The 19930-nt window shown below is 39.5% G+C and overlaps 1 protein-coding gene across 1 annotated transcript in view; it reads right to left on the reverse strand.

Annotated features, from left to right (window-relative positions):
- Nucleotides 1-19930, reverse strand: part of LOC117506477 (protein-glutamine gamma-glutamyltransferase 2-like) — an 83687-nt gene that overhangs the window by 53092 nt on the left and 10665 nt on the right. The window contains exons 4-7 of the mRNA XM_034165972.1: nucleotides 16953-17071; nucleotides 10981-11109; nucleotides 8085-8262; nucleotides 2324-2453 (exon numbers count right to left, since the gene is read on the reverse strand). Coding sequence (XP_034021863.1) covers nucleotides 2324-2453; nucleotides 8085-8262; nucleotides 10981-11109; nucleotides 16953-17071 — 556 coding nt within the window. The remainder of the gene's footprint in view (nucleotides 1-2323; nucleotides 2454-8084; nucleotides 8263-10980; nucleotides 11110-16952; nucleotides 17072-19930) is intronic.

Raw genomic sequence — 19930 nt, forward strand, 5'->3', positions numbered from 1 at the left:
GCGAAGCACAGAGTTAGCTAGCTCGCTAGTTAGCAGTCAGCTAGCTCACTGTGTCCGCGTACATGAGACAATGATGTTACGTTAACACAAATTTAGATTCAAAATCTTCGTTTGTTAAAGTGCGCTTCCCACCAATGGGATAGCTAAGTAACGTTAAAAGGTGCTTTCAAGCAGACTACAGACAAAGTCACAAAAACACTTACCATCCGTCGCTTCTAACAAAGCCGAGTCTCGGTCATCCTGCCTCCCGTTGTTCGCCGTTCCATGTCTGTAAACAACGTTCCTGCGGTCGAACCGTTTCCAGCCCTTACAGTCCGACCTACTCCGGTTGTTGTGGTCCTGTAATCACTTTTAAGCTTTTTCAGCTGTTCTCTTCATTGCTGTAATGTCCGGTACCCGTGAGCGGCCAAAGACTGGGAGATTTTCTCATTTTGGGTCGCTTCATCCACCTCTCTGTATTCTCTCCTCCTCCACCAAACACAGAAACGTCTGCAGCTCATCCACGGACCATGGTGTGGTTTTGTGCGAGTAAATAAAACTCGCCATGAAACGAAAGAAAAGGACGGTCGCTGTAACTATTTAAAAATGGCGGGTTTTGATTTTTGTCACGGACAGTGCGCTCATGACTCATCCAGTGACAACATTCTCTGATCAATCAGTGGCCGGCAGCCTGTTGACGTCACATTTTAGTATCGGCTCGGCTCGCTTGGAACCGCTCCTGAGCAGGTACTAAAAAAAAGCACCAGGTACCAGGTACTAACCCTAGTGGAAAAGGAAAAAAAACGAGTAGAGTCGAGCCGAGTAGTGCAGAGTAGTGCTACTTTTGTGAAGTACAAAAGCGCCATTAGACACCAAGTAGGTAGAAGTTTGCTGTACCAAATGGAAAGAAGTAACTCTGTGATCAGTGCAGTTCTACAGTTGTCTCCAACAACACAAACTCCAAAATATTTTACAAAGTCAACATGTAGGTCTTGTAACCAGTTCCATCTGTGCCATTGGCCACATTGAAATAGTTCATGATTTGAGGAGTATCATCAGCGAGATGATAGCGAGAGAGAGAGAGAGAGAGAAGCCACTCAGAGAGAGAGGTCTATTCAGACCCCTCCACTGGCCTTTTTTTCCCAAAACAGTAACTAGTGAGAAATCTAGCGACTTTTCCTGGTGTTATTGGAGACTGATGTGAAAAGACGTATTTCCCCTCAATGAGCAGTGGCTGCTTCCGTGTGAGTAAGCCTTTGTCCTCAAGTTCTCACAGGAGACTGCGCCCCTCCTCCACTCACCTCCACTCACAGGGAAAAGGAAGCAGACATCCAGCAGCAAGTTACTGCCACAGATTTACTAGATAGGGTCGAGCTGTACAAAAGGCTTGCCCTGAGCAGATCGCGGCCCCGCCATCTTGAAAGGTTGAAGCGGCCTTGCGCTGTTAGTGGAAAATGCATGCTCTGAGCTTGTAATCACTGTCAATTCTCTGGCTGATTTCTCCACCGTTATTTACATTTAAGATGTGAAAACGTGTGCTTAGGTCAATTCAGATACATAGATTAGATTTCTGAAGTCATATTTATCAAAACTGTTGATCCTTTCTCCCTATAAGGCTGCAACAAATGAATCTCCCAAGTTACAGTTCTCAAGCATACAGATATACTTCTGATAGCCCAGACTAGTAAGTTATTTAAAAGCCTATATTTTCGCCTTGATCCAGGACAATTACAAACCTACACACTGTGCAATCATGGGATCCTCAGAGATAACAGCATCAGCTGTGAAGTCAAGGTCAATAAACCTTTCCTTGCTAGCAAAGGTACTGAATCCACCAGTCTCCACAACCCTACCCAACACCCAGTCCATATAAGCACTGAACAGTGTAATCAGAACACATCCCCGAGGAACACCTCTATTCGCTGGGAAAATTTCAGAGATCCTGTTCAACACTGTGCAATGTGAATTCTCATAATGTCCCAGAGACCAGCCCAGTCAACCAAATCAAGTACTTTGGGAAAATTAACATAGACTGCAAAGAAGCATGGCCAAAATTCACACTTGCATCATTACATCATCTGCCTAAGTGAAGCTGCATATTGGACTGCCTTCTTCACCAAGACAACACTGACTGTGGTCATTGTCCCCTGAGACAACAGACAAAATATCCAACAACAGTCTGGGGAAGATCAGTGAGGAAGCTACTACAAACATATTAACTGGAAAGAAGAAGAAGAAATATCTTGTTTTGTGTAGTTCTGGAGCACTTTTTAAGGTCTATAATCACGCAGCATTGGAAACAATGATCTCATGTATCTACTGTACCATCCATCCACTTTCTCACCAGACACTGTCGTTGGCTTGGCACTCTCCATCTTCATAGTGATAGACATCAATGACCAAATTCTGGTTAGTGTCATGTGCTGACTCAAAGTTTGTGACTGTACGACAGGGGATGCCCATTGCCCGCATCACTGAAAAAACAAAACAAAAAACAAACAAGAGTCATTCTATTTCAAAACTAGAAGCACTCAGAGAGTGCAAACCTCCACCAAGGCCATGGGGTCACTGACGCCATAACATCTGCACACCGTGGAATCATTGAACCTAAAAAAGTCTAACAATGATGTTTGCTCAGTAGTAAAAAAAAGTTTCATCTGCTGTGACTGGATAGCATGTATCCTTAGCGCTTGGCATCACAGTTTATTGCAACTTGCACCTTTCCCAGAAGCTGCTGTCATCTGAGCACTGATATTGATATTGCATGTACTTATAGACAAAAACAAATGAGACAAAATTCAATTTATTATTCAACTAAACTGCAAATATATGAATTTTTTAACATGTATGAAACACTTCTCTAAGCAAGGCCATAGGGTCACTGACCCTAAAGAGATTCCCTCCTTGGCACAGTGATCTATTTCTTTTTGTCTCTTTCTCTAAAATTGTATATAATAATCATTAGATTATTAATATATAAACAAAAATAAATTTAAGAAATATTACAATTTGAAAACAAATGCACCCAAACGTGATGACAGCTTTGAAAATGCCATAGACATGCTAACGCGGTAGCATTGGGATCTGGATCGTGATCCGGATCACCACTACAATTTAATCACTTGTTCTTCTTGTCATTTCCAACCACTCCACAAAATTTCATCAAAATCTGTTCAAACCTTTTTGAGTTATCCTGCTGACAGACAGACAGACAAACAAACGCGACTGAAAACATGGCGGAGGTAATGACCTGATGTTTTCTAATTAATGAGAAGATGGCAGGGAACTATTGGTGTTTTACTATCAGTACTATGTTACTTTTACATACTACTAAGGTTGAGTTGTGTTGTTTCTGAATAATAATGTATTTAAATAATCAATAGTAAAAGTATATTTTCATATTTTATACTGAGAAAATAGCTGCTCTCCTCCTTTGTCAGCACCTTACAACCTAATACCTGAGAAAATTGTTATAGCACACAAACATGGCTTTAAAATTAAATCACACAAGAATAAAATACATGAATTCTTGCTTTTGTGAAGAACTGTCTTCTCAAATAAACAAAGGACTGCGGTTACAATTTGACCTGAAGGTCACCACGACACACGGGATATTTCCTGTGGGAAAAGGTTTTTTTTTTTTTCATGAAACATTTTAACACTTCACATAAACACGCTTAACCAGAGATATTCCAAGATCAAAGCCCACAACCCTGGGACCAGAATCACCTACAGGTTTCCACAGTGATCTTCAAAGTGTCACCAGTCAAACCTTATCAGCAAAGTCAACTTCATTAGAGGTCATATAAGTGACCATCTTTGACAAAACCATAACTTCTCCTACACGTCAACAGTGGGAAGGACACAACCACTTTGTGTTGCAAAGAACATGTTGGAATGTTCCATGATGCACACCCAAATGTCCTCAGACCACTTAATGCTACAAACTGGATTTGACCTGACTGCTTTACATACAGTCATGATGCACACCCAAATGTCATAATTAGCATGCAGTCTAAACTGATAAAACTAAGTGCTCCACATCCGTCTGGGACAAAAAAATGGAGGCACCCAATGGAACGTTCCGTTATTGCTTATCACCAGAGGTCTCAAACCGGTTCCAGAAAGGGCCGAGAGGGTGCACGCTTTCTGTGTAACCACCCACTCCAGCAGGTGATTTCACTGATTAACTGATTACACCTGCTCAAAGTGATGTTAATCAATGAAATCACCTGCTGGAGTGGGTCATTGCACAGAAAACCTGCACCCTCTTGGCCCTTTCTGGAACCAGTTTGAGACCTCTGCTTATCACGCTGACACAAACAAGTTCATCACAAAGTTTTGATATGACACATGCCGCTTGAACAATCAATGCATTCACGTCACCCGCTTACCACGTCAACGCACCAGTATTTGCAGCCAGTCACATAGCTCCACTGATACACGACGGCAGGGGAAGACCGCCACCTGGGGGCAGGTCGATTGCAGGAATAAGAACAGCTCAGCCATAATGCTCTCTGTTGCAACAGTGCATGAGTCGTTTGGTTCTGGAAGGCCCCAGCGCTGTCTTAGTGACTCTGTTCTCAGTGTAGGCATCTATTAATACAACATCTGTTTTTGAAGTCCGTCTCCTGTCAGTTGAGTTCGTTCGCCACATAAACCTACCGGGTGGAGTTCAAGCAGACAGAAAAACCACTACAAACATATTTTATCCAAATAGAAAAGTTATGTTTTTTCTTGTCAATCTAACCTGTTGACACTTTCTTTCTGGAGAAGTCTCTTTTATAACTTGGTGTATGTTAAATGCAGTGATGCCGGTAACGCGTAACGCGTTACTCTAATCTGACCACTTTTTTTTAGTAACGAGTAATCTAACGCGTTAATCTTTCCAAATCAGTAATCAGATTAAAGTTACTTCTCCAAGTCACTGTGCGTTACTATTATTTTTACATTGTGGGTCGATAGCAGCATTAAACTTGGTCCGTGGGCAGGAGGTTGGAGTTCAACTGAACACTGCCCACTTTAAGCAGAGCTGTGAGCTTTTCATCCACGGTTTTCTGTAGCAGCTCGTCCTCACCTCTTAAAGCGCGGTGATCAGCACACCTGCACTGAGCTTTACAAAGACATTTTTATACTTTCTTCCCTCCTTTATTTAGAATTCTGAGCTGAGCTGCTCCGTATCGTCTCGTTAAAAACAGCTGATCCTCCGCGACGTGTCAACAACTAACACTATTTTCCACTCAAATGCACCTAAACTGTCTTTCTGAGGACCACATGATGTGAAAACGCAATGAAACTTTCTTACCTGTAAATCTGGTCCTGTTTTCCTGCATAAATAAATGTTATCCATTCTTTGTGCTCAAACGCCAAAGCAGGGGCGAATCCAGATGGAATGGGGGCGAGGGGCAAGGATGTGCCCCCCCTCCCCCCCAACACCCCTAGATTAAAGGTCCAGTTTTGAAGCCGTTTTTTATTACAACTACTAATATTGCTTAAAATAATAATAATTTCGACAAGTAAAATGTTTAGAGAGAATTTAAATGTTAGAAAAATGTTAGAATTTAATAGTTACCTTTATAAACAATGTAGGTTCAAAACTGCAAGTTTTACTGTTACAGTGCTGTCAACAGTTAAATATGAGGTCAAGAAAGAGGTCTTTATTTTACTTTTTTATAAAACAAGTATTTATTTTCATTGAAGTCAAGAAAGGGTGACTATAAAGTGAGTTTTGGCAAAACAGGTATCATTGTCATGTTGAGGTGGCAGAGGGTTGTTGTCGGCAGCTGGGAAAAGTAACTAAAAAAGTAACTAGTAATCTAACTTAGTTACTTTTACAATTGAGTAATCAGGAAAGTAACTAAGTTACTTTTTCAAGGAGTAATCAGTAATCAGTAATTGGATTACTTTTTCAAAGTAACTGTGGCAACACTGGTTAAATGTAATTCTTGAATTATTAATGCTTTGCCTTGGTGAATTTTTTTCTTTTAATCAATAGTTTGTTTTTAGGATGTATTTATGGAACTTTAGTACTCTTATATTAGTAGAAACTAGCCTAAGAACAGAATGTATTTCAAATGTGAAGTTTTTCTGATTTTCCTTGAAAGAAACCACACACCAAAGGGGCAGAGCTTAGTGATGTAGAGCCCACTTTAAAAGTTCCAGAACTTGGCTGTTCTCTCTCTTATGCTCTTATTCTCTTACTCTCTCTTACCTTGGGCTCTTGCCCCCTTACTACTTTGCTTACTTGACTCTTATTTTCTTTTGTTTTTCTGTACAGGCTCCATGCAGCCTAGCCTTAAGTTAGCTAAAAGCTACCATGTGGCTTCTTTGTATAGTCTTTTGGTTACATTACTTTGTAACTTTTGACGGCAAGGCATCAGTTTTGAAAACCTTTAAGGTTTAAGTCAAGTTTTTCACTTTCATAGACAACCTCCTAGCGGAGTTTTTCAGAATAAGAGCAAATTTTACAGAAAAGCATTTTTCCTTTATCCTGAAACTTAAAACATCGCTTTCAAGCCTATAAGTTTTTCTAAGTTTACAAAGACTTTTAATCCGGTCTTTCACAAGTTTTTAGAGGACATCAGAGTACCACTGTTAACGAACACCTAAACCTTCATCCTTGGGTCAGCTGGAACCAATTGACAGACCTGCAGAACCACTGGTCTGTTCTGCCAGCAAGCCAAGCCTAAACCACATCTGGTATCACCGGGGAAAACCAGCAATTTAACCCCAGAGCCAGGCAAGCAGGCTGAAACCGGCCTGTCAGCAGACCGAAGCAGATCAGATCATTCATCATCTTTAAAGGACCAGCTAAATGACCCATCAAGGGCAGGGCTTTGTTAATGGTACAAGGTGGCTTCACATATTCGTTTGGTAATTTTAATAATAACAATAATTAGCCTCAAAATTCATCCCTAAATTCCAATCAGATTTATTCACTCAATTCCTGAAACTTTGTTCTTTCATTGCTTTATCTTTCAACATCTCATGATTAACAAAAGGTGTCCATAACAAAACTATTTAATCATTGTTCATACCCTCAAAATGCCAGTAACCTGTTCATCTCTTGTAAATAAATATGGAAATATTGGCAGTGGTTTTATTGTGTTCAGGATGAAGCAGTGTTGGTCAGTTGTATCATAGCAGTTAGAAATGACAAGTTTTAGATTACAGACTGATTAATGTTTAAATTAAAGTTTGTGTGGTCTTAAAAACACAGGTGGTGCACCCAATAACTTTGAGATAATTAAATATCATTCCAATTAAATATTGTCTTTACTAATGAGGCGTGACTTACCTTGGTCTCTATAAGAAGGACATTTCAATATTAAACATGAATAAATCTTAATATTCATATTCATTGTAATTTTGGTTCGCCCATTTGATCCAAATAATTATTGAATCTTGAAATTGTTAATTATTTTTGGTGCCCCACTGATAAGGCCCATTCTAATTTTGATCTTAATAATTAATAAAATATTAAACTTGCTACATCTTATGGTGCCTGTGTGAGGCACAATTAATCCCAAAGATAATAACTGCAAATTATTTAAATTCACTACGTTGTTTATGAAAAAGAGACATAATATATTGATTTAAAATCTGCCAAAGACATAATAAAGTGATGTTAATACTTACACACATGGACAAAACTGTTGGTCCACCTATATTTTATGGACACATTTTAATATATAGTTAGAAATAAATGCAAACAAAACTATTTCGTTTAATTAAAATATTTTTAAATGCCCAAAATTATTTGGCAACAAGAACAAAACAAAATGCTTTCAGAAAGAGCAACAAAAAATCCTGACATAAAACGCTGGACAAAATTATTGGCACCCTTTGATGATATTACAGTAAATCATCACTTTTACAGCCAGTTTTCTTCAAATAGAGGATGGATACATGAACATTTTCAATTTACTGTATAAATACAAACAGTATGATACTTTATGGTAAATCTGTGTGGAGTTGTGGACTGTGCAAGAAGGAGAAGAGTGATGAAAGCCACCAAGACACCCAGACAACACAGAAGAAGTTATAGGCTTCTGTGGCTGTGATTGGAGAAATTGTGCACAGTGCAACAAGCAGTAACATGGTACCTGAACACATGACTGCGGCAAACACCCAGCACTGTCCATACTTGACTGGTTGGCAGTCTTTTTCAAACCAGTTCTTCAAAATTGAGTAGCTGCCATTCCAGTGGGATGGACTGGTGAACGGCCAATAGGGACCTCCCCAACAACCCTCCAGGACACCTCTGTCACCCACAGAGTTAATCTGGCAGAGAAGGTGGACAGATTAGACAGTCCAGGGGGAAAGACAACCAAAATCCTACACTTAAAAAAAAAAGAGTCCGTGAAATTAATGAGGAAATCCTGTAAAATCAAGACATAAAAAACGGTACAAAGAAAAACAATGGACTCTGGTTTAATTGACAGCAGTAATTTGTAAAATGTGGAACGAAACTGGTCTGTTAATTTAACAATACAAATATGTTAAAACAATCATATACCATTGTAGAATTTACAAATGACTGTAGTTTAAAGTGTAGGTGACACAATATGTATTTTTTTTTTAAGTATTTAACACTAAAATTAAACAACAGTTTGAAATTTATCTTTTCCTGGTGCGCAGTTACTGAAGAGATAAATATTCAGATTTGGAGCTGTGCGCCACTAAAAACCAGGAACTCCCAGGCGAGTCCTGACACTGGAGAAGAAGGAGGAAGTGGCATCAGCGGGAGAACCATTATCTTAATCGTCCCATCAATTTATGGATTAATTTATGGATCTTTACAGGCTACCGACAGCCCCGTTTCCACTGAGTGGTTTGAGTCAGAGCTGCAACGTGTTTTCAGTGTCAGAATGGTTAATACTCATTGTCAAAATCCTTTTGATTGGCAGGTGGAACACTTATACTGACGAGCACACAATTGTCCGTGGCTTTTCCACTAGACACAGGCAAAACTGAGTATTTTCACATCATTTTATTTAATTGTTTTGTGGATCATGGGATGTCTTTCAACTGTGAGTCTTTCAACTTGTAGCGCAAAGCGGCCTGCGGTGGAAGAAGAGGAGGCGCCATTAACATCAGAGGCTCGATCCATCAACCGCAATTAACCAATACAGCCGATGCTGTAACCTGGCACCAAACTGCTGTGTGACAAATGGACTTTTCTTCAACCAGGTCATAAGGAATTAAATTATTTTCAGATGTCATTTTGTAAAGGTGGATAGGTTTTCATCAGACTGAAGATGATCTCACTGAAATGGACATGTAAGACGATATTATTTACTCTTTGTGTGAATGGTTTTAATATTTAATAATGTGTTACACTACTAACGTACAGAAAATTAACTGTATTCAAGAAGCAAACAATATTTATTTTAAAAATAGCTGATATTTTACAGTCCCTCGTGTCATTTTTCAGATTTGAATGTATGTAACTGTTTCTAAGAAAAAAAAACAAATAAAAATTCAACACTTCTTCATCACTTTTATTCTGATGTTACAGACAGAAAAACAAACATTTTTTTAATCAGTTGATTATGACCAAAGAGCTGGCAAAAAACAGTTTATCACCTCCACCCACATGCCAAAATTGCCTAAATTATTGATTTTTTTTTTATTTTATAATCACCATTCTGTGTTCTGAACTCTGCCAATATCATAATTGTCAGACTGAAGGTTTTCCTTCAAGGTTTCTTCTCCCTCACTGTGGTCTAATTAAGGCTCAAAACCATAAGGCTGTGTCTTCCACAGCTTATTCAGAAACATCTTCAGACTGGACTTTAAAAAAAGCTCAACACTATAAAAAAATTGTGTGAAAACATTTCGACCTCCGCTGTGTTTACAATTGGTTTGAATCAGAAGGTCCCATTCTGGTGATATAATAGCAACAATATGGCCGCAGCTGTGGGCTGAAATAGAGCGCAGGCTTCAGACAGCTGTTGTTTATCCTTCACCTGTGCACTTATCATTGACTTTTATTGTTCAGAATTTTTTAAAATATCAACATTTCATCATTTTTAGTGATTATTTGTGCACATTTTTTTGGTGTCACCTACACGTTAAACATGGAAAAATCGTAATAACAAAAAGAGTACACTCACTCACCTGCAACTGCTTATCTGAGATCAGGTTGTGGGAAAAACAGTACAATACATTTAAAATTACATGACAATTAAAATATAATTTTTTTTCTGTTAATTTGAATTTTACTGTTGTTTTAGACTTTACAGATAAGAATTTTCACAAATTCAGTAAAATACTGCAAATTAAGGGTCTATAAAAAGAGGTGATGTGTCTGTTTAAACTACATTTTGAGGATATTTAAACATATATTTGCATTGTAATTATTAACATGCAAAAATAAAGAACGGATTTATTTTACATTGTAATAATTATTAATTATTAAGAGATAGATAGATAGATAGATAGATAGATAGATAGATAGATAGATAGATAGATAGATAGATAGATAGATAGATAGATAGATAGATAGATAGATAGATAGATAGATAGATAGATAGATAGATAGATAGATAGATAGATAGATAGATAGATAGATAGATAGATAGATAGATAGATAGATAGATAGATAGATAGATAGATAGATAGATAGATAGATAGATAGATAGATAGATAGATAGATAGATGTGTCCTTGGACAAGACACTTAATCTACATTGTCTCTGTCCACCCAGCTGTAAATGGGTACTGGCCTTGGATGGGGAAGTAACTTGAGTTTGACTGGCATCCTGTCCAAGGGGAGTCACGGACTCTCATCTGCTTGATGCTATGGAATCCGAAAATAACCACCAGCATCAACGAGCCTCCGGGACTTAAATTTAGGGACCAAATGTCCTGTTTTCCCAGTTTTTACATCCTGTCCTGGCCTGGCCGTCCAAAAAACTGAGCTTAACTGCATACAGAACCCATATTATTTGTTATTCTGTGATATTTGGGCGTGGCGCACACAGAGAGCAGGTCTTACCATGCGGCTGATCACACGGCTGACGTAGATGGGGTTACAGCGAGCCGCAACATCATCAGCGGGGTCCTTCTCGTGTTTGGGGTTAACGTCCAACAGCCTCGTACAAATATCCATCATGAGGGGCTCAAACTGAAAAAGACAGAAAAAGAGAAAAGAAGAAGCCAACGTGTTGATGTAAAATACAAACTCTGGACACACAAACTCGATTTATGAACCAACGCCAGACGTCAGCAAACGTCTGGTTAGTTTGAAGTCATTTCATTGTATGTATTCATACATATACAATGGCAAGAAAGGTTTTTCTCCCTCTAAAGCTCACCGATGTTTGTTGACACCTCAACTATCATAAAAGACAGGTATTTTTTCTGTAACCCTCCTGTCCTGTGCACCAACAGCATTTCTTGTATATTCGTTTTGTGAATTGTTCTGTAATTTGTGTGTGTAGCATGGCCTCTGCTTGGGCCATGCTACATATGTATATATGTATATATACAATGAGGAAAATAAGTATTTGAACACCCTGCAATTTTGCAAGTTTCCACTTAGAAATCATGGAGGGATCTGAAATTTTCATCTTAGGTGCATGTCCACTGTGAGAGACGTAATCTTAAAAAAAAAAAAAAAAAAAAAAAATCCGAAAATCACAATGTATGATTTTTTAAAATAATTTATTTATATGTTAGTGCTGCAAATAAGTATTTGAACAACTGTGAAAATCAACGTTAATATTTGGTACAGTAGCCTTTGTTTGCAGTTACAGAGGTCAGATGTTTCCTGTAGTTCTTGACCAAGTTTTCACACACTGGAGCAGGGATTTTGGTCCACTCCTGCATATAGATCTTCTCTAGATCTTTCAGGTTTGGAGTTTCAGCTCCCTCCAAAGATTTTCTATTGAGTTCAGGTCTGGAGACTGGCCAGGCCACTCCAGGACCTTGAAATGCTTCTTACGGATCCCCTCCTTAGCTGCCCTGGCTGTGTGTTTGGGGTTATTGTCATGTTAGAAGACCCAGCCATGACCCATCTTCAATGCTCTTACTGAGGGAAGGAGGTTGTTTGCCAAAATCTCACAATACATGACCCCATCCATCCTCCCTTCAATATAGTGCAGTCGTCCTGTTCCCTTTGCAGAAGAGCACCCCCAGAGTATGATGTTTCCACCCCCATGTTTCACGGTTGGGATGGTTTTCTTGGGGTTGTTCTCATCCTCTAAACATGGTAAGTGGAGTTGATTCCAAAAAGCTCTATTCTGGTCTCATCTGACCACATGACCTTCTCCCATAGCGGAACTTCAAACGGGCCTGGACATGTGCTGGCTTGAGCAGGGGGACCTTGTTGCCCTGCAGGATTTTAAACCATGACAGCATCATGTGTTACTAATGTAATCTTTGTGACTGTGGTCCCAGCTCTCTTCAGGTCATTGACCAGGTCCTCCTGTGTAGTTCTGAGCTTTCTCAGTATCATCCTTACCCCACAAAGTGAGATCTTGCATGGAATCCCAGACCGAGGGAGATTGACAGTCATCTAGTGTTTCTTCCACTTTCTAATAAATAATCATAACAGTTGTTGTCTTCTACCAAGCTGCTTGCCTATTGTCCTGTAGTCCATCCCAGCCTTGTGCAGGTCTACAGTTTTGTCCCTGGTGTCCTTAGACAGCTCTTTGGTCTTGGCTATGGTGGACAGGTTGTCTTTTGGTTTTTCATTTATCTTTGATGTCTTTTTAGTAGAATGCAATGGGCCCCAAACCTGGGGTCTAAAGTTGCACCCTAGGTTCTATAGTTATCTTAACCAGATCTGGCATTGTATCCGAGGGCTCTCTTCAAGATGGTGATCGTTCCCTTAATCGCAGACAACTGCACCTCATGTGCACTTGGGTGACCGGGGATTGACTCAAGGTATTTCTTCAGGTTCTTCTTCATCAGGCCTGTTGCTCCCACCACAACTGGAATGATATCGATGTCTTTCAATGACCATGTTGTTCTTAGGTCATTTTTCAGGTCTTGGTATTTCGAGATCTTTCCCCTTTCAGCTCGATTCAGCCCGTAATCATTGGGGACTGTCACATCAATGATTTTGGCTGTTTTCTCTTGCTTGTTCCAGATGACAATATCAGGTTTGATTGCACCTCCTTCAATGTGTCTTCCTGCTGGGATCTCTTTGTCGTAGAAGATCGTTATTTTTCCGTTGGATGAGACTGGTGTTGGCTCGTGCTCCCAGACATGTTCTTTGACTTCCATCTCCAGTTCCTTGCAGATCTTCCAGTGGAGATATTGACATATCTTGTTATGTCTGGATGTATAATGCCCATCTGCCATGAGGCTCAACAGCTGTATGACAGAATTGGCATTTATCATTTTGTGAGATCCCTGCCATTTTTTTGAAGCCATTAGTTAGAAGTCCCTGATCTTGTGCTCCAATCAGAATTCTTTCTCCATCAAAACCAAGTTTTCCATTTTTTAGCCACTGCATTGATCCAGCTTTGTCGATGTATTCCTTTTCGAGTTCTTCTTGGAAACGTCCGGCTCTTTTGTGTTGTTTCCATCTTTCCACTCGATGTTTTCCTTCTCTTTTGCAGTATTGTTCTCTGGTCTGTCTTCCAAGTTTTGTTGCAGGCATGAGACTGTTGCTTTTTCTCTCTTGTAGAAGTTCTCCGCCAAAGTTTTTTGCCAGTTTAGTGATTGAGGTCCGTTCAGTTATGGCTTTGTGATGTTGTGTGACCGTTTTTATGATTTCTTCTTCAGAGCTCTTTAAGTACTGTCCAATACTTATTATCAATGCTCTGTAGGCCTGGTTGATTTCAGTAAGACCCATACCTCCTTCTCTGCGAGGTAGGTATATTCTGTCCATGCACTGATTTCTGTATGTGATTTTGTGGAGGGTGAGCATTTTTCTGGTTTTTGTGTCCAATTTATTAAGCTCACATTGTGGCCAGTTCACTATGCCAAACCCATAGGTCACCACTGGTATTGCAAACTGGTTTATGGCTGTGATTTTATTTTTTGGTGTCAGCTGTGTTTTGCAGATCTTTTTTAAGCGGTTTAGGTATTCTTTTGTTGTTTTTGTTCTCATTTTCTTGTGTTCAATTGAATTACTTTGTTCAATTCCCAAGTATTTGTATGTGGAGTCTGCAGCCAGGTCTTCAATGTAGCTCCCTTCATCCAATTGTATGTTTTCGGTTTTTGTCTTTTTTCCTTTTGTCATTGTGCATTTTGAGCATTTATCCAGTCCAAATTCCATGCCAGTGTCTTTTGAGAACTTATGGGCAGTTTCCACGAGTTGAGTGAGTCCGTTTTTTGTGTTGGCATAGATTTTCAAATCGTCCATGAACAACAGATGGTTCACAAGTTTTTGGTTTTCCTTTCCTTTGTCTTTACTTAAGTCATATCCGATGTCTTGCTCCTTCAGGATCTTGCTGAGCGGGTCCATGATTAAGCAGAATAAGAGAGGTGAAAGGCTGTCTCCTTGAAGTATCCCTCTCTGAACTCGTACGTCTGGGATTGTTATTTGTCCCTCTGTGTGATTGAGGGTGATGGTGGTGTTCCACTTGTTCATTTGTGCTCTCAGGAAAGTTCTTATTTTCTCATTGATGTTGTAGAGTTCTAAGCACCTCAAGATCCAGGAGTGTGGTACACTGTCAAATGTCTTTTTGTAATCAATCCAAGCCATGCTGAGGTTCCTCTGCCTTGTTTTGCAGTCCTCCAGGATAGCTTTGTCTGTCAGTAACTGGTCTTTAGCTCCTAATCTTATTTTGGAACATCCTTTCTGTTCATTTTCCAGGTAGCCACCATTGTCAAGATGTTCATAAATGGCATCAGTTATGATTCCTGTCAGCCATTTGTATGTTGTTGTTAGGCAGCAGATGGGTTTGCATTTGTTGAGGTTGGAGTGTGATTGATTGAGTGTGTGAACAGGTGTCTTTTATACAGGTAACAAGTTCAAACAGGTGCAGTTAATACAGGAAAAGAGTGCAGAATAAGAGGGCTTCTTAAAGAAAAATTAACAGATCTGTGTGAGCAAGAATTCTTGCTGGATGGTTGGGGTTCAAATACTTATTTGCAGCAGTAACATACAAATAAATTATTAAAATATCATACATTGTGATTTCTGAATTTTTTTTTTTTAGATTATGTCTCTCATAGTGGACATGCACCTAAGATGAAAATTTCAGACCCCTCCATGATTTCTAAGTGGGAGAATTTGCAAAACCACAGGGTGTTCAAATACTTATTTTCCTGGCTGTATATATATATATATATATATATATATATATAAGGTGCCATTTGTTAACAACCAAAGTAATCTGCATATACAAAGAAACCAAAACAAATAAGTACAAAAATTAAGTTATGTGTAATTACATGGAATGAAAGGGGGAAAATATATTGGACTTTACTGAACTTTATTTAATACTTTGTACAAAAGTCTTTGTTGGTAATGAAGCTTCAAGATGCCTCCTGTATGGAGAAACAAATCACATGCTTGATCAGGTGTGATTTTGGTTCATTCTTCCACACCAATGGTCTTCAAATCGTGAAGGTTCTGTGGACCTCTTCTATGAACTCTGATCTTTAGTACTTTCCATAAATGTTCTGTTGGATTCTAGTCAGCTGATTGGTTGGACCATTCTAGCAGCTGTCCAGACTATATTCTCCCCAGTATTTCACAGGTTTGTCTAAATGTTCTGCAGCAAACTTTAAACGAACAACTTTCAACATGCTTTTGCTTCAGCAATGGAGTCTTGTGTGGTGAGGGTGCATACACTGTACACCCAAACAAGTTAGAAGAACGCAAAAATACTGAGGTAATCAGTTGCCACAATATTTTTGAGTTCCTAAACTTAAAGTCAATTGTTCCCAGAACTTCAAAGTTTTAATTATATGACACTTGTACCTCATGATTACAAAAAAAAACAAAAATAATAATAATTTAAGTGGCCATTACGTAAAAGTAAGTCCCTTCAGCTGCTCCCTTGCTTTTCACTCAGGGTCAACACAGCAGAGCCAAGGTGGATCTGCATGTTGAATTGACACAAGTTTTACACCGGATGTCCTTCCTGACGCAACTCCACATTACATGAAAAAATGTGGCAGGGGTGGGGTTTAAACCGAGAACCTTCTGCACTAAAACCAAGAGCACTAACCACTTGGCCAGGCCATGTACTAAAAATAATAATAACATACAAACACATTTGGACTGGACAATGGATTAAATGTGTTTGGGGCCAATCCAGATGGAGGACAGAGTCAGATGGAGATGGATAACATGCTCCACCTAAATTACATAAAAAAAAAAAAAATGAGACACATTTAAATCATAGTGGAGCATTAGTCACAGGACCTCTCAAACTAGAAAAGCACAATCTTCTGTTCTAGACTATAAATTGTCTGGAAAATATGGTAAAACAGAAGATTTTATTTTGAGTCTAGGTAGGATAAACTAATTTTGCAAATTTCTTGGGACATTAAGACTGCAGATTGTTGAGAGAATAATTTATGGACTGCGGGTGGGGGGATGCAGCACAGTTTTAAAGTTCTGTATCTGAAAATATCATCATTTGTCATATTTTGGAAAAGACTTTTTTGTATCCTAGGTGCTATTAACATTTAATTCAGGTCAATGTAATTCATTTATATAATGCCAAATCACAACTCACAAATCACAACTTTACACGGGTCAGGTCAAACTGGACCACCCCCTCCCCCCCAAGCAAGCATGTAGAAAACACTGGTAAGGAAAAACTTCAGGAAGAAACCCCAAGCAGACCAGACTCAGGGGGGTGGACAACTGCTTTTGCAATGCTGAGAACAACAAAGATCAAATAATCAAAGTGCAACAAATAATTTTCAAACATGCAAAAGAAGAACAGAAAGGTTTTAATATTCAGGCTACAGTCATGTTATAGTCCTTCATCAGTTGCCATAAACTGTGATTTTTCAGGGATTTGTACAAAAATAGAAGCAATGAAATGTGAGTACCTGTCCGTAGTCCCAGGATTTAGGTCGTATATGGCCAAAACTTCCTCTATACAGACTTCCATATTCATTGAGCACATATTCCTTCCTCTGATCTTCATCAGATAGATACACCCAGTCATCTACAGAGAGAAATATTTCACTAAAAAAGTAAATTTTATTGTAATTTTTATTGTAGGTTCACTTCAACTGTGAGAGACAGAATCTAAAAAAAATTGAAAATCACATTGTATGATTTTTAAATAATGAATATGCATTTTATTACATGAAGTATTTGATACAATAGAAAAACAGACCTCAATATTTGGTACAGAAACCTTTGTTTGCAGTTACAGAGGTCAGACGTTTCCCGTAGTTCTTGACCAAGTTTGCACACTGCAGCAGGGATTTTAGTCCACTCCTCCATACAGATCTTCTCCAGATCTTTCAGGTTTGGAGTTTCAGCTCCCTCCAAAGATTTTCTATTGAGTTCAGGTCTGGAGACTGGCTTGGCCACTCTAGGACCTTGAAATGCTTCTTACGGAGCCCCTCCTTAGTTGCCCTGGCTGTGTGTTTGGGGTTATTGTCATGCTGGAAGACCCAGCCATAACCCATCTTCAAAGCTCTTACTGAGGGAAGGAGTTTGTTTGCCAAAATCTCACGATACATGACCCCATCCATCCTCCCTTCAATACGGTGCAGTCGTCCTGTCCCCTTTGCAGAAAAGCACCCACAGAGTATGATGTTTCCACCCCCATGCTTCAAGGTTGGGATGGTGTTCTTGGGGTTGTTCTCATCCTCCAAACACAGCGAGTGGAGATGATACCAAAAAGCACTATTTTGGTCTCATCTGACCCCATGGCCTTCTCCCATGCCTCCTCTGGATCATCCAGCTGGTCACTGGTGAACTTCAAACGAGCCTGGACATGTTCTGGCTTGAGCAGGGGGACCTTGCTGCCCTGCAGGATTTTAAACCATGACAGCATCATGTGTTACTAATGTAATCTTTGTGACTGTGGTCCCAGCTCTCTTCAGGTCATTGACCAGGTCCTCCTGTGTAGTTCTGGGCTTTCTCAGAATCATCCTTACCCATGAGGTGAGATCTTGCATGGAGCCCAAAACCGGGGAAGATTGACAGTCATCATGTGTTTCTTCCATTTTCTAACAATTACCCCAACAATTGTTGTCTTCTACCAAGCTACTTGCCTGTTGTCCTGTAGTCCATCCCAGCCTTGTACAGGTCTACTATTTTGTCCCTGGTGTCCTTAGACAGCTCTTTGGTCTTGGCCATGGTGAATATGTTGGAGTGTGATTGAGTGTGTAGACAGGTGTCTTTTATACAGGTAACAAGTTCAAAGATGTGCCATTAATACAGGTAAAGAGTGCAGAATAGGAGGGCTTCTTAAAGAAAAATTAACAGGTCTGTGAGAGCAATAATAATTCTTGCTGGATGGTAGGGTGTCAAATACTTATTTCTTGCAATACAATGCAAATTAATTATTTAAAAATCATACAATGTGATTTTCTGAAAAATTTTTTTTAGATTCTGTCTCTCACAGTTGAAGTGAACCTATGACTATATATATATAGTCATATATATATATATATATATATATAGTGAGGAAAATAAGTATTTGAACACCCTGCGATTTTACAAGTTCTCCCACTTAGAAATAATGGAGGGGTCTGAAATTTTCATCTTAGGTGCATGTCCACTGTGAGAGACATAATCTAAAAAAAATCCGGAAATCACAATGTATGATTGTTTTAATAATTTATTTGTATGTTACTGCTGCAAATAAGTATTTGAACACCTGTGAAAATCAATGTTAACATTTGGTACAGTAGCCTTTGTTTGCAATTACAGAGGTCAAACGTTTCCTGTAGTTTTTCACCAGGTTTTCACATACTGCAGCAGGGATTTTGGTCCACTCCTTCATACAGATCTTCTCTAGATCTTTCAGGTTTGGAGTTTCAGCTCCCTCCAAAGATTTTCTATTGAGTTCAGGTCTGGAGACTGGCCAGGCCACTCTAGGACCTTGAAATACTTCTTACGGAGCCCCTCCTTAGTTGCCCTGGCTGTGTGTTTGGGGTCACTGTCATGCTGGAAGACCCAGCCATGACCCATCTTCAGTACTCTTATTGAGGGAAGGAGGTTATTTGCCAAAATCTCGCAATACATGACCCCATCCATCCTCCCTTCAATACTGTGCCGTCGTCCTGTCCCCTTTGCAGAAGAGCACCCCCAGAGTATGATGTTTCCATCCCCATGCTTCACGACTGGGATGGTTTTCTTGGGGTTGTTCTCATCCTCTAAACATGGTAAGTTCAGTTGATTCCAAAAAGCTCTATTCTGGTCTCATCTGACCACATGACCTTCTCCCATGCCTCCTCTGGATCATCCAGATGGTCACTGGTGAACTTCAAACGGGCTTGGACATGTGCTGGCTTGAGTAGGGGGACCTTGCTGCCCTGCAGGATTTTAAACCATGACAGCATCATGTGTTACTAATGTAATCTTTGTGACTGTGGTCCCAGCTCTCTTCAGGTCATTGAACAGGTCCTCCTGTGTAGTTCTGAGCTTTCTCAGTATCATCCTTACCCCACAAAGTGAGATCTTGCATGGAATCCCAGACCGAGGGAGATTGACAGTCATCTAGTGTTTCTTCCACTTTCTAATAAATAATCATAACAGTTGTTGTGTTCTACCAAACTGCTTGCCTGTTGTCCTGTAGTCCATCCCAGCCTTGTGCAGGTCTACAGTTTTGTCCCTGGTGTCCTTAGACAGCTCTTTGTTCTTGGCTATGGTGGACGGGTTGGAGTGTGATTGATTGAGTGTGTGAACAGGTGTCTTTTTTACAGGTAACAAGTTCAAACAGGTGCAATTAATACAGGTAAAGAGTGCAGAATAAGAGGGCTTCTTAAGGAAAAACTAACAGGTCTGTGTGAGCCAGAATTCTTGCTGGTTGGTAGGGGATCAAATACTTATTTGCAGCAGTAAC

The sequence above is a fragment of the Thalassophryne amazonica genome, chromosome 3, assembly GCF_902500255.1.
Source record: "Thalassophryne amazonica chromosome 3, fThaAma1.1, whole genome shotgun sequence".
Classification (NCBI taxonomy): domain Eukaryota; kingdom Metazoa; phylum Chordata; class Actinopteri; order Batrachoidiformes; family Batrachoididae; genus Thalassophryne; species Thalassophryne amazonica.